We start from the raw sequence: 20212 nt of genomic DNA on the forward strand, positions 1-20212 counted from the left end.
TTGCATGTGGCTTAGCTGCTAATCTTTGATTGTTTTTTCCTTGTGCAGGTGTCCTCTGGCCGGATCTGAGCTGCATGCCATTGTTTCCACGTTCAGATCTGCACCTTCAAGCTGCTGCTGCTGCATGGTCACAAAACCAGAACTTGTTTTCGCCATTTCTCCCAAACGGCAAAGCGGATCGATCTGAAACTTGCTGAGCATGTTTCTATCATCATTATGCATCTCCCATAGCAAAATCGTGATCAATGGATGCACAGATTTCGAGAAAAATGGAAAATGGCTGAAGATTTCAGAGCTCGATTTCTCGGAAACCGTGCATCGGAATCGGCTGAAACTGCTTGGGTAGGCTACTATCACCCATATGCATATCCCCATGAAACAGGTTTTGAAACGGATGCACGGTTATGGAGAAAATGCAAAAATGGCTGATGGTGATGGAGGCTGATTTCTTGGAAACCGTGCACCGGAATTGGCTGAAACTGCTCAAGCATGTTGCCATCACCCTTGTACAATTCCCCATAAAACGGTTTGTCAAATGGATGCATGGTTTTCAAGTTATGGCAAAAACAAATTTTGTTCTAGGTATTTTTGCTTCAAGGCCTTTGCATTTTTGTTGCATGGTATGAAAAAATGAAGTTTGGCTGTGATGCAGGTATGGAGATGATGGAGAAGGAGTTGGAAGATTGCATGAGGACTTCTGAACCCTTGGGGAAGCTACCATGTTCGCCAAACCACTTTTTGAAGTCCATGTCTAGTTTCCCACAATTTCTACAGGAAGTTCCTGTAGAAGCACAAGGAGGGAAAAAAATGATGGATAAAGGCAAGGGATGGACACACAAGTGCTTGTAGGCCTAATCAACAGATTCCCACCATTAGATTCACTTTTGAAATTGGATTTGGCTCGTCCAAAGGTTCTACAGGATGTTTCCTGTAGAAATACAGAGCTTCCTATAGAAGGCACAAGAAAAATTCCTTTAATCTTGATTTGAGTGCTCCTCCTGTCATGAAACGTCCTTCTTGCAACCTGCAATGTCATTGCTGCAACATGAAATTATTCAATAGAGATTAGCTTTAGTTTTCTTTTTCTTTTTCTCTTTTTTTTTTTTTTTGAAAAACAACTAGGGCGCCTCATGGAGGTTTTCACCCTAATTGCCTGCCTTGGGCGCCTCCAAGGGAGGTTTTCACCCAAAGACCTTATTCTCTTTTCTCTTTTTTTTTTCCAACCCATTGACCGCCTCATGGAGGTTTTCAATCAATGAGCCAATCTAAGGCGCCTTCGAGGAGGTTTTCACCTTAGATTTCTATTTTCCTTTTTTTTCATTTTTTTCTTTTTTTCTTTTTTCTCTTTTTTTCTACCCTACCCTACTTGAAAAGCAAAATCATTTTCAAGTATAAGAATACTTCCAATGGAGCCATGTGCACATCGAGATTAGAGAAAAAATGATGTGAAGGCTCGCAATGCATGCTTTGATAGGTATCCAGATCTCAGAGACAAAGTGATCTGACTTTGAAAGTACAAAACATAGCTGAGGAGGAGAGTACTGCTGCAACTTAGTGACTGTCTGGAACCATGTCTCAATATAGCTTTGATATCCTTGGTCCTTTTCCTGATTTCGATCATTCTTCATGTCACCTTCTAACATGACTTTCTCACCTTCCTCTTTTTGCTGATCTTTCTCTTGAATCCATGGAATATTTGATGGTAACCATGAGGGATCTTTCTTTATCTCTGCTTCTGATGTCTTCTCTTCATCAAGTGCAGCCCATGGTTCTTTGATATCCTCTTTTGAATCTTCTTTTGCTGGATGTGATCCTTCAATGCTTTCAAGATGATCTCTTTTTTGCAATGCTTTCCCTGAGCTATGGTGAAGATCATTGAGCTCAAGAGGAGTCATTTGCACATGTTGTGCCTCAGCTTTGCAATTGGGTTGAGCTACTCCATTGTATGGCTTTGGAAAGGGTACGGGTAGTTGAGCGGAGGTGTGAAATTGAGATGGAGATGCATGGCATTGTGGTTGGGTAGGCATTTGGGGTTGCCTTGGTGGAGGAGGAGGCGATGGTTGTGGATGAGCAGGTGGTGGAGGAAAATAAGCGGAAGGAGTGTTGTATTGGGGCCTCCACCCCTGATAAGGTGCATTCCACTGAGGCTGTGGCTGAGCATAAGAGTGAAATGAATGAGCAACTGGTTGGGCATAATATGGATCTGTGAAGGAACAAGGAGAATGTGACCAAGGAGGAGGTGTAGACCAGGAAGGATGAGCAGGGGGACTCCAAGAAGGCATGAAAGTGGCTTGATAGGGGTCATAATAGGTCTCAGGTGTCCCTTGCAGTTCCTGCTGGTAAGATCTAGGTCCATGCGGCCAACTTTGGTTCATGTAATAGAGTGATTCAGTGGCTCCTTTGGCTCTCTGATATGCAGCTTTGAATCTGGGTAAGGAAGGGCACTGATCTGTGGGATGGTATTCTTCACAGATGAAACACACTTCTAGGGAGTGCATTGGACATTCGTTCCTAGGATGCTTTCTAGTGCACCTAGGACAAAAAATGGCCAAAGCCCTCTTGGCTTCTTCTTGCTTCTTTTGGATCCGCAAGGTATCCAGTTGCATGGCAAGAAACTGTCTCATATCACTCTTGAAATCTTCCAGCTGATTTGCAAATTCATCTTTGGATAAGGGACTGCTCCCAACATTTCTGCTTGTAGCCATTTGCTCCAAAGAAATGGTTTCTTCTTCTTCTCCCCTAGAGGTTCTTCAGATATGTCTTGATGTCCATCCAGGGGTTCTTTAATCGCAGCCATCGAAGAAGAGAGAAGGTTGACTGTGTGAAGCAGTGGGGGTGTTGTGCAATCATTTTTCTAACTTATCTCTACTCCTACAAGGCATGAAATGAAATCTTTTTGGTTGATTTTTGCTTTTTTCTACTTCTACCTACAAAACTGAAATAGATTGAACTGCAACTAACTATCTTGCTAAAATGAAAATGCGGAATTGAAATGAAAGCAGGAAAGGACTAATCTATTTTGCTCAAATGAAATTGCAGGAATGAAATGCTAAGCTACGCTTGCGGAATTGAAATGCTAATCTACGCTTGCAGAAATGAAATTGCGGAATTGAAATGCTAATCTATGAAAGCGGGAAAGGCTAATCTACTTTTGCATAAATGAAATTGCATAATGGAAATGAAATAAACTACTTAGCAGAAGATTGTAGTGGAAAATAGAAGAAAAGCGACAATCACCAATACTCTGACGCTTCCCCGGCAACGGCGCCAAAAAGATGGTGGGGTCTAGTATTGTAACGATAATGCTACAACTCCTGGGGCTTCCTATCTCTAATTTTATCAACCCGGTAGTTCGTAACAAACTTGGAAGCGACGGTGCTGTATGCACAAGTACTAGCTCTTGTCGCAGCTGTCACTTGGTCAGCTGGCACAAGTCCGCTAGGGCTCAAGCCAACTTCTATATGCTCTCAGAAGAAGCTTTCTAAATGATGGACGAAGGCTATCTCAAAGGAAATTAATCTACTTTGCAAAAAATGAACTGAAAGCCAACCAAAACATGGAAACCCTAGTAAACCCTAATCTGACTAGCTTAATCTCTATGATGCAATGGTGGGAGTGCAAGTGTCTAAGAATGATGCCATTACCTCTAGTGATATGAAATGCATGAATTTAAACTACTTCCATTGAAAAGAACATTGTTTTTGTATTTTTGCTTAAGTGGTTGGAGTGATTACGATTTTGTTTCTTATTAGGGTTTGGCTGTGCAGAGGTGGTGCGAAGGGCGAGAAAGCTTGGGAAAGGTCAGGAGGGCTAGGAGAGGTCCTAGGGGATCCCTAGCATTAGTCCACAGAAGTCCACAACGTTCAGGTGCTCGGCAACCGAGTTTGCAGGCTTCTACAGGATGTCTGCAGGGGATCCTACAGGAAACTCAGGAATTCTACAGGAAGTCTGCTAACTTCTACAGGATGTTCTACCATGGGAGTTTTGGGTGATGGTGAAGTGATGGAGCGGTATGGGTGGATAGGTAAGATGGAGAGGGAGCCTATGATGGTTCAGGGACAGAGATATGAGATGAGGAAAGAGTGGGTACAGTTGGTTGGTGAATAGAAGGGTGGAAGCAAGGAAAAGTTGAAAAGATGGAGCTACGTGAGAAGTAGATGGGTTGGAAGGCTAATGAGTTGAACAGAGGTCGAGCAAGTGGCTTTAGGTGTGGTGGAGAAGAAAAAGAACACGATAAAGTGATGCTATGCAGTGTAAAAGAAACAAATCCTTTATATCTTGCACAAAACCGAGAATTCCATCAACCTATTCTAACTGTGTTATTAAACCAATGAACAGCAATGTAAAGTGTGGAGAAAAATCGTGCATGGTGTTGGAACGAAGCAGTAGTGCTTAAGAGCAGAATGCATGGACGGATCTACAATTGAAATGACTGTGTGGCAGCTTGCATGAAAGCATAATACTGCGTTTTTTTTGGTGGTTGGTACAGCCCACACCCCCAATCTCTAAACAGAGATGGCAGCGAGTGCACTATCAACCTTTTTTTGGAGATCTAATGAATTACAATCCTCCTACTCTAAACTAAGCAACTGAAAGCACTTGAACTGTAAACTAATCCTACTCAATCACATAAAAGAAATCAAATCAGCAGACTGTAAATTCTAAATGCATGTCAAAACAGAGGAAATAAAGTGCTGCAAGGAAACAAGTAACAATACAAGGAAGAGGAGGTCTATTGCTCTCAGGTTGGGCCCTAACCTGAGAGCTATAGCTCCCTTAAAAACTCAGAATTGAATCCAAAGCTGCCTGCCTTTATTAAATAATCATGAGTCTAACATCATGCCAAAACTGGCTTACAAAGAGCAAAAAACCAAATTGACTAATTGGCTACCCAAATTGACTAACTAGCTAACCAAATTGACTAACTACTAGCTCCCCAAAATGACTAACTGAAATGAGGTCTTAAGCCCTCTTATTTATACAATTTGAGGACCCAACAGTCCTCCTAAAATTTAGGGACTTGGCTGCCCAAGACTTGTAGTTAACAGCAGTCCTACTTGACTTGCTTGGCTGCCCTTGTGCTCATTGATTTGGTGGCCTTTGAACTCCGAGCTGATGGTGGAGAATTCGAGGTAAGGGCCCATAAATGAGGGGGACACCTTCCTACAAATCCTCTAGCTTGTTCTCCCACGAATTTGGCTGCCAAGTGCTCATTAAGACCTTCAATTTTGTCTCCAGGTTGACCAAAAAGGCTACACAAAGCACCCATTAGACTTGTTGGCATAATGACTAACCAAATTCACTCTATTAACATAAAAATAATCAAAAACATGCAATAAACCAATGAGAATGGTGGATTAAGTCAACTTAGGAGGTTGAATGAGCCCAAATAATTGTCCATTTTTGGGGCTCATCAGTGTGATATCTGCAGCAGTATTTTAATGTTTATTGAAGTAATTTCATGAATCACTTATGGTGAAATAAGTAGGAAAAGTAAATCAGTTGCTGCAATGATAGAATTTTCACAAAGAGAGATCTATATGAGCTCAAACAGGTTCCCAGGGCATGGTATGGTTAGATTGACAGCTACTTGTAGCAAATAGGCTTCATGAAGAGAAAAGCATATTCCAATTTGTATTATTTGATGGTTGGAAGTGAGCCACTCATCCTAATGTTTTATGTGGATGATCTCTTCTTGACACGGTCATCCATGCTCATAAAGGACTGCAAGAGGAACCTGGCAACAAAATTTGAGATGAAGGATTTGGGATTAATGCATTACCTCCTAGGCTTGGAGGTATGGCAGACAGATAGGGAGATTTGCCTTGGTCAAGGGAGCTATACTATGGAGATCTTGAAGAGGTTCAGAATGTGGGGCTGTAGACCCATGTCCACACCTATGATTACTAACTGGAGGAAGATAGATGCATCAGAGGATGTAGATGTGGACCCAACCTTGTATAGGAAAATCATTGGTTCACTCATGTCTCTGGTCAACACAAGGGCAGACATCTGTTTAGCGATCAACACTCTCAGTCAGTTTATTGTGGAACCTAAGAGGGTGCACTAGACAACGACGAGACATATATTGAGGTACTTGCGTGGCACAGTCGATTATAAGTTGAGGTATACTCGAGGTCATGGTGTCAGGTTATGTGGATATACAGATGCACACTGGGGAGGCAGTTCAGTGGATTGGAATAGCACATTAGGGTGTTGCTTCTGCATTGGATCAGGGGTTGTCTCTCGGTGCAATAGGAGGCAAAAGTCCGTGGCATTGAGTTTTGCAGAGTCAGAATACATGGCAACTAGCATGGCCACATGTGAAGCTATTTGGATTTGAAAGCTACTAGTGAGTTTGTTCGGTTAGAGGTTGGAGTCGACCAATATCCACTACGATAACCAGAGTTGCATTAGGCTCTCTGAGGATCCAATGTTCCATGATAGGTCGAAGCATATCAACATACGGTACCATTTCGTCAGAGATTGTGAGTAGCATGGATCAGTTCGACTATAACATGTTCCCACAAATCAACAGGTTCCAGATATACTCATGAAGGCCTCGGGTAGGGAAAAATTTGTCTACTTCAGGGAGTAGATGGGAGTAGTGGAGAACACCTTCCTCGCTAAGAAGGAGTGTTATTTTTTTGAGGTAGTAGCAGACAAATATTCTAGTCTCTATGGTGTTTAAGAGGCTAGGGAACACAAGATCTCCAAAACCCAAAAAACATTTCGCGAGAAAAGCCTTAAAAACACCTCAATTAGATTAATTAGCCAATAATTAAATATTTCCCAAGTCTAACTTAAGGAAAATTGGTTAATTAAACTAGATTAATTGAGGGAAATCAATTTTTTTCGAGATGATCATAGCCATCGATTGATATGTGATCATGGCCATTGATTGGTTGCCCAACAAAAGATTATAAGAGCAAGTTGATGGGGTTTGGAGAAAACACACAAGTGAGTTCAAGCAATTCGAATTACCCTGTTGCAGTGATTCAGCAATGGCACAGTTGAAGCTAGGGAGACACCGAGCAGTGGAGTTTCAATAGAGATTTGGGAGGAAATTTTTCAGAGATAATTTCCATAGTGATTTCTAGTTTCTAGGGAAGGAATGAGATCGATTCAGTATGCAGACGAGGCTGATTTAACAGTACAAGTTAGCCAGTTGCCAAAAGAGACCGTGTTTCAGTTGCCAATTGCTAGAAGTATTTCCCGGAGGTAGAGCGAGTGGGTCTAGCCACTGTTGGAGGTAGTTTTACTTGTAGGGATGATTTCCCACAGGCTATATGAATGTCCTGGGACTGGTAGTGTGCATTCCATCCAGGTAGTGTGAATGAGTTAGTGCAAATTGGTTGGCAGAGGTCGGATTCAGTTGCATACAGAGACAAAGAGTCTCCAATTATTTTTGATAGTGGAGATCAATATTTGCCAGAGGTTTGCCATTCTACGACAACCAATTGTAATTTCTCAAATTGTTGAATAATAATAAACCCCTCATCTTTTGCACTTATTTTTCTTTCTGGGTTTTTCCAAGGACATTTGTCCAAAAATAACCGTGTCAAAATTATTATGTGAGTGTGTGTGTTCATTTACATTATTTTCTCAGTTCCAATAATTTATTTTTCACAGTGTATTTTATTTGTGAAGAATTGCAGTATGAGTTTATGTATATTTGTCGTTAATATAATTAACAGAGGACAAATAAACTGCATAAGTTAGGAGATACATTTCTAGTTGTTGTGATTCATGGAAATTTGACATTCTATGCCCACATAATCCAATTATGGCGAATAGCCAATTTTGGCATAACTGCCAAATATGGAGGGACCATGCCAAGTACACTACTGATCCATTTAAGCCTTCTCTTCCAGTCCTCAGAGGACCCCCAAACATGGCATAAATGTCAAAAGTAGCACATAGTGCTAAGTTGGCTGCTGACTCATTCATATCACAAGTGCTAAGCCCTCTCCAATATGTATGCAACCCCTTTGAAATAAGCCCTCTTTGTATTATTAATGGCCCGACATGCTTAAGCCCAAAACATTGCACAATAAGCTCAAAGGGTTATAATTCATGTAATTAACAATGTTTGCTACAACAACCCCTTGATCACATTACACATGCAAGTGTCGCATAACCGAATGATGGGTGCGCTTTTCAATGAAGGTCAAAAGGTCAGGGATCGACTTGGTTTCCTACTATGAGGCTGCATTTTCCCCGACTTGCTTGGAGGCCTGACTAGCTCGAAGCCCCGACTTCTAGTCATTTTCTGCCGCAAACCAAATACACATGAAACATTGTCAAACAGACCATCTGACACTTCAAAGTCGTTGCCACATCATCATCTTACGTCATGTTGACGTTACCTTGGCCACGTGGTGCCTCTAGAGTGGGCCATGCATCACTTGGATTTGGCCCATTCGGCCACCTGAAAGTGTCCAAAACGCTTGCCACGTGTCCTCTTTCTATGCTGCCACATCACCTTGTGCTTACAACATTTGCCACTCTGGATGTTGTTAGTTTTTGTAGCATCAGATGTGTTATAGCCACATGATTTGGTGGAAATGTTAGAATACATGAGATCTCCAAAACCCAGAAATTCTTTCTAGAAATTCCACCTAGAAGTGTCTCAATTAGACTATTAGCCTATTTTTAAATATTTTCTAAGTCTAAACTTAGGGAATATGGTTAATTAATCAATGTTAATTGAGATAAGGCGAGAATCAGCTAGAAACTAACACAGATTGACAGGGAATTAATCTTGGCCATCGATTATGTTTTAATCTTGGTTGTTGGTGCTCCAATAGAGGATTATAAGAAGAAGTTGATGGGTAGATGGAGAACACATCAAAACACCAGAAGTTCCATTTCCTTGGGAGATCGAATTCCAGAGTAGCAACAGTGAGTTGTCGAAGAGCCAAAGATCAAAGCAGTGAGTGAGGGCCAGGGATAGTGAGTCTAGAGGAGATTTTCCAGATTCAAAGTGTCAACTATAGGAGGGTCGAGTTTCCTCAGTGAGGCAGCACAGAAGCTTCAGAGGCAGCAGTTCGATTTGGCTAGACAGAGGGGCGATTCAGTTGTTGGAGGCCAAGAAGATTTCCAGAAGGTACTAGCGAGTCATTCTCAAAGGCTAGAATGAGCAGATAGCTTGATTAGTTGCAATTCCAGCGATAGTGTACTAGTGGCTACGCAAGCTTGACGCAGAGGCTGACACAGGGGTTTCGTGGAGCCCATTCATAGCCAGTTGTCGAGCTAGATTAGTTTCGGGTGAGACAAAATTTATCTCACTAATTTTTGTAGCTAGTTTCTCCTGTAGTGGATTGCCAGTTTGTGCATCTAGATTGTACTCAGATTTTCACTGTTGCATAATAATAAAAACCCTCACTACTGCACCGGTTTTCCTAAGTTGGGTTTTTCCAAGGACAATTGTTCAAAAATAACGGTGTCGTTTTTATTGTCTGTGTCTGCTAGAGTTTTCTCAGTTTCCACCGCTATTTATTTCCGCAATTTTATTTGTGAAGGTTGCAGTGTGATTTATTTGATATTTGCCATAGCAGATAAATTGCTAAAATAATTAACAATTAGATAAATAAATTCCAGTGGTTGCAATATGGTTTCAGTTTTGGAATTTTCACAGCTGTCACCTATAGTTGGTCCCACATTGGTTAGGGATGGGGTCGGGGGTTGGAGCTTTGTATTCTTACCAAAATTCTGGTGAACGACCGACCTCCAACTAACTGAATGCACCTAAGTTCTGACTTGGTCCAAAAATCACCTAAGTCCAAAATTTCTTTAACAAAGAAATTCTGCACAAAACACAAAGTCTATGTGGAACCTTGAGCCATGAAACCTTGAACTTTGACCCTCTCTATTGTGAACTTTCACTGTCCATAACTTTTGATTGCAGAGGTCTTTTTTAGGCTGACATATACCGTTGGAAAGTTCTTTTAGAGGTCTATCCAAATATACCATTTGTAGAAGCATCTGCACTGATCTCTTAAGGCAGAAATGCCTTCAAAGCATGAGACTCCCAGTCATCATAGTTATGAGATTAATAGCTCTTTCCTCATCCTGCTACTATGATGGTTCTCTACCAAGGACAATTGCAACCAGAAGGCTCCCCCTAAGTTTACTTTTCCATGCACATTAATGTCAAACACACCATACATCCAAACTCAATGCTAGCCTAGTGAACATCAATGCCAACACACTTGATGCCTTCTACTATCCAAACAATGCCAATTGTCCAACAATTGCTATCACAAGTAATTAAAGAATATCTTTTTAAGTGGAAGAACTTACTGAAAGAAAAGACCTCTTGGGAGATGGAACATTTTTGTCAACACCACCCTCCATTACTTATGCTTTAAGAGCAAAACATTTCCTTTTAAGGAGAATTTAATGTTATGAATAAATAATAATTAATTAAAGTCATGACTTTGGATTACGACTCTTCATGAAAAAGTGTCCTGGGCTGTATTTAAGGCAGGCCCATGAAATGTGAAGAAAACCATTTATCAATTTTATTCATTCTATATAAATACATACAAATATTTTTATTGCGTATTCAGTTTCTCGTGTGACAAGATCTTTATTTATCTCTCTAATGTGAAATATTTTGCAATTTATTCTTTATTACTTGTTTGTATAAAGGAATAAGATAAACTAACTATTACATTCTAATCCATTAGACTTATAAACATCTACTGGTGGTCTGAAGATATTTTCTCCGGTTCCTACACTTGATAGAGGGCAAACTCCAATGCACCATTTTTTCGTACGATACCTATTCGTGAATTGGTGAAAGTGAACCTAAATTGATGTCCTCGCTCTATTTCTCTTTTGAAGACATGAATATACAGGTCCTTCATTTTGTTTGTATCCAAGAACACTATATTAAGTCGTTGTAGTGGACTGCATGCAGCTGGTGGGAACAGATCACTGCCCATTCAACTCAACGCAAAAAGCAGCTGGGATAAATGATTTTCGAAAAATTCCAAATGGTGTAAATGGTACAAATTGTTTTGTTATTTTTATTTAAGCTACTTGTTCTTTCAGTGAGAATAATTAATATATGATACAGTATAATCGATATATAATATAGTGGACATGCTTCTGTATATCTCCACATGATTGATAGTGAATTATTTCTTCTTGTGAATTATCTCAGGAATTGAAGAGAGGATGCACTTAATTTGGGACGTAATGGTGGTAAGTGGCAGTAGTCATGTTCTTTGTGTGTTTCTGTGAGATAAATTTGAGTCGGAATTCTTTTCCCTCATTTTATTTGCTAGTATCTAACTTGTAAAACATTAACCTTCTGAAAACTTGTTGAACCAGAACTCTGGTCAAATATCAGCGATGGATTATGTTCGTATCACTAGTACAGCATGGTCAGTATCTAGATTTCTTTCCCAAGCTTTTGTTTTGAGACATTTTTTGTTATTGTCATTTCATTTATACCAGTATAAATCCTTTGTTATTGTCATTTCGTTTATACTCGTATAAATCCATCTTAATTTTAGATTTATTAAACACCCAGAGAGATCAAATCCCTTGAGGGTAAATTTTTTTATCGTTTAAAGATGGATTTAAGCCAAAATGAAGAAAGGGGTACAATATTTCTATGATAATATCATATTTATAATATTTTTGTTTTTTGTGTACCTCTGGAACTCTTCTTTTATCTCTCAATATTGCAATTATGTCAAATCTCTCTCTATCTCTCCCTCCTCTCTCACGCACATATATTTTATATTTATATCTAACTTGCATAGAATATTATTATTATTTGTTTAATTATTATATTTTTTTTTAAGTCAACATATAAATGTTACCCACATATGTGACAACATCTCCATCATACTAGGTTGTAGAGCACCTCATTATTCTCAGTGCAATAATGCATTTTAGGGAAAAGTGCTTTTCCTTTTGTCCATTTTCTTGGAATGTCTTATGCAATTGGAACTGGAATTTTGACCAAAATTCATTTCTAATTCTGTATTTTCCAGGGGATGGGACTTTAGAGTTGCCTCTAGTGTTGAAAACAATAAAAACATGTATTGTTTCCGTTCTTCTGGATGTGGCCCTTTTTCCGATTAACGTATTATCTTCTCTCAAACTTGAGTAAATTCATAGAGAAGTGGGGAGGGAGTTGGGGCCTGCCCTATTTGTTTATTTTTCCATTATAACTGTAAATCATATATCAAATGTCTTAGTAAAGACAACCAAACAGAGGACCATGAGTCTGCCTGTGGAACTGTTAGAAATGGCCATTAGGAAAGAGAAAAAATGAATATGCAACAATGGAAGACTAAAAGGGCATATATATCACAGTCGAGTTTGTTAAATACTATCAATAATTCTGTACCATTGTAAGTTGTGACACTGCATTTCTTATGAAAGTATTAAATTATTAAGGATGGTTTCTATGATTTCATGTGATCGTTTTCAGAAGATTCATCACTACACTGGAAGACATCTCGCAAAATTTAACCACACAATGCGATACAAATAGCAATTAACCATGCATCCATGCTCCTTATAGCAACAGAGGTGAAATACAAACTAGCAATAGCTGTCTTCTAGCTATATTGAAGATTTAACAGTTTCTGAACAATAAGAAGTAGATGGAGTAATGAATGAAAATTGAAGCTGCCGTGGGTTCTTCCAACAAAGTACGTTTCCATCCTTGTCTTTAAGGACTTTGGCTAATGACCTTATCTATGAAGCCTTGTAACTTTTTAAAGTTTCATCCTTCTAGCATTCTATTTACATTGTGTACAGTGGTATGATATATTTTAAAATTTTATAGGGCCTTAGGAATAATATCATGTAAATGATGTTGCAACATTTATGTTCCTAGCCTTTTAGAGGCTCCTTACAAGATGGAAACCCCATCCAGTCTCTGTGAATGATCCTAGAGTGAATTTTGATGAAAGGAACCTCTAATAAAGAAAGTTTACATCCACTATCAGATGAGCCTTAATATATGATGACTTATAAGTTAGTGACATGTGATCAATTTAGTATTAATTATTAAGGTTAGGAATTAGATGGTTAAACCATCATAGCCAACTTAGGGTATGATAAATGATGTAGTATGAGTCTATAAGATGATATAGATGAGAGAGTTGTACTTGTATGCTAGGTAGTCTACCTTGGGCTTGTTACTCACCCAAGTGGGTAACCCTTAGGAGAAAATTTTTCTCCTAATTGATCAGCATGAGAGCTAGCAACCCTATGATGACCCACAAATAGCTATGCCTCAAAGCTCTCGACATATGTCCAATCAGTGCTTCTCGGAGGAAGGTGACTCATCTATTATAAGGTACTCTAACCATTTTTGTAATCATGTGCATTCATTTAATGTTTTAGGAATTCTAACATGAATCACAGGTTGAGCTAGATGATTGACCACTTTTGATTGTTTCATTGTTCCCATGCTTCACCTAGGACATTATCCCCTTGCCCCCAGTCCAATGTGACCTTCCCTAAGGCCTTTTCTTTCCACTATCCAAGAGGGGCACAAATATGAGTTACTGATTGATATAGTGTGCTCATGGTAATCCATACTTATCACTTCCCATTAGTCCCTTGTGTCCACCTCCATTATTTGGGTTGATTGTCATTTGTCACCAATACTAACACCTTTTATCCTCATCTTTGAGTAAGGGCTTGGAAAATTTTCCCTTAAGAGGTTGATGTAGCTGAAAGAAAGATAAAATCATATAATAAAATGTAAAATTCAAAAGATGGTTGGGACATTTTAAAGCGCATGGACAAAAGCCTAGTCTGAGCTCTACCGACCTTATTAGCCATCACCTAGTTCTTAGCATATCATGCTCTATCTAAATAAAGTGAACTTATGAATGTCCCAACCTTGATGATCAAGAAACTACTACATCTTAAAGGGGTATTGGAAAGCATAAAAAGAGTTGGCTATCCAAGCTATGTAAGAAAGAAAAAGAGAATCATTGAAGTAAAGGAACACTAGAGGGGTCATAAAATAGGTTGAGAAAATGGGTAACTCAAGTCCCCACGATTGCTTCTTGTTGACATCATTATGTTCAAATGTTGGACTAAGTTGCACTGAAACAGATACGAGAACGGATACGGAAACAGGGTTTGAAACAGATACAACGAATTTTCAAAAAATCAAGATACAATACGGCAAGGAAACAATATATATATATACACATATGACAAAATAAAACTTTCATATTACTATTCATCTTTTAGAATCTAGATTCTATATTTAAAAATACATAATCATCATCATGAATTCACCAATTCAACTTAACATTGTCATCATCATTAGAGATTATTATAACATTCAACATATCATCAAGTTTTTGTTTCCAATTTCAATCATCAACATCATCACCAAAATTAATAATGCTAAATGCACACTACATAGTACAAATTACAAAATTGAACTATGACTGGCAGTCTACTATCATATGACATATTATGGTATTCAATGTCCATTGTTCAAAAGTTTAAAACATCATCATAAATTACATTTACATATCATCAAATATGTTTTCATCCATGTAATTAAGATTCACATCATCATTTGGATCCTCTCCATGAGTGGGAGCATTGCTGCCATGTCCACTTGAAGATGCAATTATTGGTGCCTCCTCATCAAACAAAATCATATGAGACATGACATTCAACGTCATATCCAAGTCAGGAAACTCTGGAAATGGATCCAAAACCCTTAAAAATGCTCGAAATGTTTCAAAAATAGGATATTGCATTTCATAAAAAAATGGAAACGCTTCATAATTAGGATCCCGCGTTTCCAAAAAACTGAAATGTTTCCGTGTCATTTCCATGTCGTTTCTGTGTCGTATCGTACCTGTTTTCGTTTCCGAAATGCCGAACGACATTTCTGGGTTTTGGGAGTGACGTTTCAGGTAACTTAGATGTTGGACCTCCTATATATGGTACAAAGTGTTGACCACTAGAGTGGCACCTGAAGATTTTTTGAAGATTCCATGCCCAAGGATGTATCAGAGGGTTCATGTACCATTAGAGTTCACTATATCATCAAATTTTTTCAACTCCTTCTCATCTTTTTGTTGTTGTACTCAAATTCCACAAGCCCTGTGGGGACGATGTAAAAGTAATACTAGTATGAGGAGTCGACTCATGTAACATGCCTGGTTAGCATGGTACCTTTTTATCAAGTGAGTTTACTTTGGGAGGTTTTTTTCACTTGGTTAATTAACATATCCTTGCGAGGACTTAATAATTAATTGAGTTTTTTCTTCCAAGTATAACCCCAAATCCGAAGTGCGGCTTGATGGTGAGGCCATGGGTGAGTCATAGTGTCTAGAGTCATTGTATATTACCATACTAGATCACTTGTAAAATTTCGTGGAATTTGGTTAAGTCTAGGGATCATTTTTAAAATTTCCCGCAGGGTGGAAATTTGAATAAAATATGAATTTAGCATGTAATAAGTGGTGTCTAGAGAAGTTGTATGGGGTATGTGTGCTCAAGATTACACCTCTAACCCTCAACTTTCTACTATGAAACAATTTGAGAGGTAAAAAATCAGTTCTAGACCCTCAAAACCCATTTTTTCTAAGTTTTGTGGAAAATATGACAATAAATTAGCCCAACAATTAAATAAATGGAGAAAATAAATATCTGCACATGCTCAAATGATGTGGAAATGAGGCGGAAATTCATTTAAGGGTCAAAGTTGAGTTATCAAGCGATGTGGACTCCACATAAGCCACAAATCAAACAAATCGAATTTTTTGTGGAGAAGACAACGAGTTCCAATGATAAAATCCATAATTTGATGAAGTTAACTCGAGCTTCAAGTAGATATCATGAGTTGACTTGAGATTGGATTAGAGTTTACTTGAGTGAGGTGGAGAGTGGTCTCCTACCACTCCACTTCACTCTCCCACATGTCCTCTCATCTAATTTGAGCTCCCTCATCAAGGATTGTGTGGGCCTCTAAGGGAGAAATCGAGTTGCCGCTTGGGAAATTTGAATTTGCATGAAGGAGCATTGGGATGGTAATCAATGTTGCACGAAGCGGGAGCGAAGCGGAAGCGTTTTTTGGAAGCGGGGACGCCGAAGCGTCATTTTCCAAAAATCTAGGAAGCAAAGCGTCCGCGGAAGCGTCTGCTATATATATATATATATATTTTATATTTTTTTGCATTTATACTCAAAACAAACATCCCAAATACCAAATTAATTGTAGAAGACATGAAAACATGCATATTTTTGCATAAATCAAGATAGATATGGCATCCATGATTCCATTGTAGTTACTAGTATGTACAACAATCATCTATATTCTAGCTATTACAAACATACATCAAATTTTTAAGCATATTATAAAACATAAAACATTTAAGCATATTATAAAACATAAAACATAGAGCATATTATGATTTATCTAGCAAGTGAGCAACTATCAACATTTGTCATGTCCAAAATTCAAATAATAATGTTTACAAAATATGTCACTTGGTCACCGCCAAGCCAAAAAGGTTCAAAATTCAAATTCACAAGTCTACAAGTCTAATGAGTAATCTATGACAAAAAGTAGTAGATTGTGAATATATCTACTAATCTCTCCTCCTTCCACCACGAATAGAACGTGGTGGCGGGCCTCCACGTGGTGGCAATGAAGAAGATGGTGCCTGTGGAAGTCGTGGCACTGACACTGATGAAGAAGAACCCCCTGCTGTTGGTGTTGAACCATGGAACCTAGGAACCAAGGGACTAGATGGGGATGGGGGTGGGGGTGGTGGCATATCAACACGGTCATCATCATCCTAGAATCGCTCAAAAAATTCATGCAAAAAAAAAACACTAGTTAACAAAAAAATTAAAAACATGAATTAGAGAAATGCTTTATAAGGGAAAATTGGAAAATTCATACCACAATGGACATACCTGGATAAGAGCATCCTCTAATTGCTCTAGTCGCAACACTCCATCCTCCAAATTGGGCTCCTCTGGATTCTTGTCCCAAATCAACAAGTCTTTATTAGACTTTGCATCTTCACAGTAATGGGACAACAATCGCAAGTTGTAATGAACATAAACCAAGCTCTCTGCCCGGTCTAAATTCAACCTGTTCCTTTTAACACTGTGGATGAAAGAATAAGAGCTCCAACACCTCTCTGCAGAAGAAGTGTTTACCACTTGTGATAGCACCCGCAATGCCAAACTCTGTAGAAGTGGAGTACCCCCTCCATGCATGTTCCACCACTCAAGAGCAGAAAAAGTCTCTCGATCTTTAATTGCATGCATGCTCCCAAATGGACCAGTGTTGAGCGTATAGTTGCTCACCTGTCTCCGTACCAATGCAGCCTCCTCCTCATCAGGGATTAATTTACTCAATGCAGCCATATATTTTTGGTGAACCTCTTGATCTTGGTGTGGTTTTCTCCTGCTTCCCCCCCAGGTGCTGGTGTTGAAAGCCATGATGGATGATAGTATTTAGGTGTCAAAACATATGCTAATGCATGCAATGGAACATTTAGCATTTCCCATCGGTTTTGCACCTCTACACGAATATAATTGTACAAGTTGATATCTCTAGGCTCAACAATGTCTTTAATCTGCCCCAACATGCTATCCATTTGCTCATACACCTCCCCAATTACTGGTCGATCTGAATCTGCAAACTTGATCATGTAATAAATTGGTTTAGTGAATTGCAAAACATATTTAACCTGTCCCCAAAAGTAACTGTCAAGAACAGTGTCCTTGACTGCATTAGCACCATCTATGTCAGTGTTAATTTCATCCCATGTTTCAGCACACACCAGATTAGTTAAAGCTTGTCTCACCTTCACTAGCCGCCTAAAGGTGAGGTAATAACTAGCAAATCTTGTCTTTGCAATTTTAAGCAATTGCAACTTGGAGTAAGTGCCATAGAAGTAGTTTACCCTTGTATGCCCTGTGATGAATTTAATGAGCTTCTTCCCTCTCCTGTAAACCTCAGCAATCCACCCACATTCTTTGTGTTTCACAATATCATGCATCAAAAGGTTCAATGTGTGAACCAGGCACCCAGACCAAAAGATGTGTGGATGAGTACGCTCAATAATTTTTCCTGCTGCCTTACAATTTGCTGCATTATCTGTGATCACTTGAACCACATTATTCGGACCAACATCTTTGATTGATTTCAATAGGAGATCTGCAATGTTTTGTGCAGATGCAGTGATGGAGGAGGAGTCATGACATGCAATAAATACTGCACCACTAGAAGAAACACCAAGAACATTTATCAAATGTTGGTTTCTAATATTTGTCCACCCATCTGATACAATGGATACCCCAGAATCTACCCACTCATTTGTAAAACGTGTCAAAGCTCTTTGAACCTTAGCTTTTTCTCTTTCTAATAACACTGTTCTAGCTTTCTCATAGTTGGGGGCCTTGTATCCTTTTGGGCTTCATTGATGGCCTTTACCATTTCATGCCAATAGGGAGAGCGAAGCACATTGAATGGTACACCGCAAGCACAAAGAAAACGGACTATCTTTCCATCCACATCATCCCTCCCAGCAACATTAAGGAAATCCCCTATTGTTCTTCTACCTCCAGAGCTTGCAGAAGTACCATGAGGAGATGAGCAACTACCAAATTTAGAGGTTGCACTTGATTCAGAATGAGTTTTTTGTTTCTTGTTTTTTTGTTGTGCAGCCATCTCTATTTGGATGTTTTTTTTTCTTTCTTCAGTTGAAATGTTTGGGCAAATTTGTACCCCCACAGAACCCTTTTTTTCATCACTGTCCAGCACCCCACAAAGATGCCTCCTCGGACGGGTATATGAACCACAATATGGTTTTCCTCCATGACAACCATGAGGGCACACAAATTTGTAAGATCCACCACCCTTTCTCCCATCAAGTTTGGTCACATAGTTCCACAAGGGTGTTGATGTAGCTTTCCCATTTTGTGTTTCAGTGTCCCCTTCAAGTTCATCCCCTTCCTCTTCAAACCCTTCCTCCTCATCATACATTGGGTCACTACTATTAGGACCATCACCAATGTCCTCTTCTGTTTCTTCCCTTCTATTCCTCACCCTTGCCATCATTAAAACCAAGAGTGGAATGATACATAGAAGCCAAAAGAACACCATCTTGGAATATGGATATAGGTGGTGGACAACGGCAACCTGTAAATAAAGGAGCAAGTAGAAACAATGGGAAAGAGTAGGAGAGGGAGGAGAAAAATACAATTTTTTTTTCAAAAAAACAAGGGAGTTTGGGGTTTGAACTTACCTCTTTAGCTCTTGTAGATGAAGTCCTCCAAGCTCTTGCTCCAAGCTCCTCCTCCTTCTCCTAGCTCCTCCTTCTTCACTCCTCCAAGCTCTCCTCTCTTCTCCTCTCCTTTCCTCTCTTCTCTTCTCCTCTCCTCTCTTCTCTTCTCCAACTCTCATAAACTCAAAGTGAGAAAATGAGGAATGAATGGGGGCTTTATTCTTTTCATTCCTTACCTTAACCTCACTCTAACCTCACCCTAACCCACCCCCTTAAGGTTGAGTGAACATAACTTAAAAAAAAAATTAAAAAAAATATGTTTTTCTCCCTTGGGCGCGCCCCTTTCCGCCGAAGCGTACGGAAGCGTGCGTGAAGCACACGCTTCCTGCTCCGAAGTGCCACGCTTCGGTGGCCCGAAGCGCCGTACGAAGCGCGCTTCGGAGCCGGCGCTTCGGAAATTCCAGGAAGCGCTAAAAATTTCACGAAGTGCGCTTCCAAAATTCCGAAGCGCGCTTCGTACGGGGCGCGCTTCGGAGCTTCGATCCCGGGGGGGGGGGGGGGGGTGCTTCGTGCAACACTGGGATGGTTACCCATTTGTCTTGGGATTGTCACCATTTTCTTTAGGATTGGATCCCAAACTTCTATATAATAGAGACATGGGTTTTCACTATGTTAATCAATTGTTACCAGCTATTGTGCTTGTGGAAGCACTGCTACTTTGTACGCTTTTCAAGAATTTCAATAAAAAAAATTTGGGGGTCCATTCATGGGTGTTCTTCCTTTAGAGCATGGTGCATTGTGAGCTACTGGTATAATCTCTTCTATTTATACTTTGAGTTATTTCATTTTCCATATACTCTTGTAGACTTGCTAGTGCAAAGCTATCTTGCATTAACATTTGATTTGGAAGCAGGCTCTAGATGTTGGAAGTTTTAGTTTATTTTCAAATA

The 20212-nt window shown here is 39.4% G+C and overlaps 2 protein-coding genes across 2 annotated transcripts in view; one reads left to right on the forward strand and one right to left on the reverse strand.

Moving 5' to 3' along the window:
- Positions 1–20212, forward strand: part of LOC149163658 (dihydropyrimidinase-like) — a 317030-nt gene that overhangs the window by 224207 nt on the left and 72611 nt on the right. Inside the window, exons 9-11 of the mRNA XM_089431796.1 lie at positions 10928–11015; positions 11174–11214; positions 11344–11396. Of these exons, the coding sequence (XP_089287922.1) occupies positions 10928–11015; positions 11174–11214; positions 11344–11396 (182 nt within the window). The remainder of the gene's footprint in view (positions 1–10927; positions 11016–11173; positions 11215–11343; positions 11397–20212) is intronic.
- LOC149163659 (uncharacterized) lies at positions 16401–18434 on the reverse strand. Its single transcript, XM_089430782.1, has 2 exons — positions 16939–18434; positions 16401–16817 (listed from the first exon to the last, which is right to left on the reverse strand). Exons 1-2 carry the CDS (start codon positions 17470–17472, stop codon positions 16608–16610), a joined length of 744 nt encoding a protein of 247 aa, XP_089286908.1. The 5' UTR covers positions 17473–18434; the 3' UTR covers positions 16401–16607.

The sequence above is a fragment of the Pinus tabuliformis genome, chromosome 5_1 (genome assembly GCF_031772625.1).
Source record: "Pinus tabuliformis cultivar Carrire ecotype Pingquan chromosome 5_1, CPIR1, whole genome shotgun sequence".
Classification (NCBI taxonomy): Eukaryota; Viridiplantae; Streptophyta; class Pinopsida; order Pinales; family Pinaceae; genus Pinus; species Pinus tabuliformis.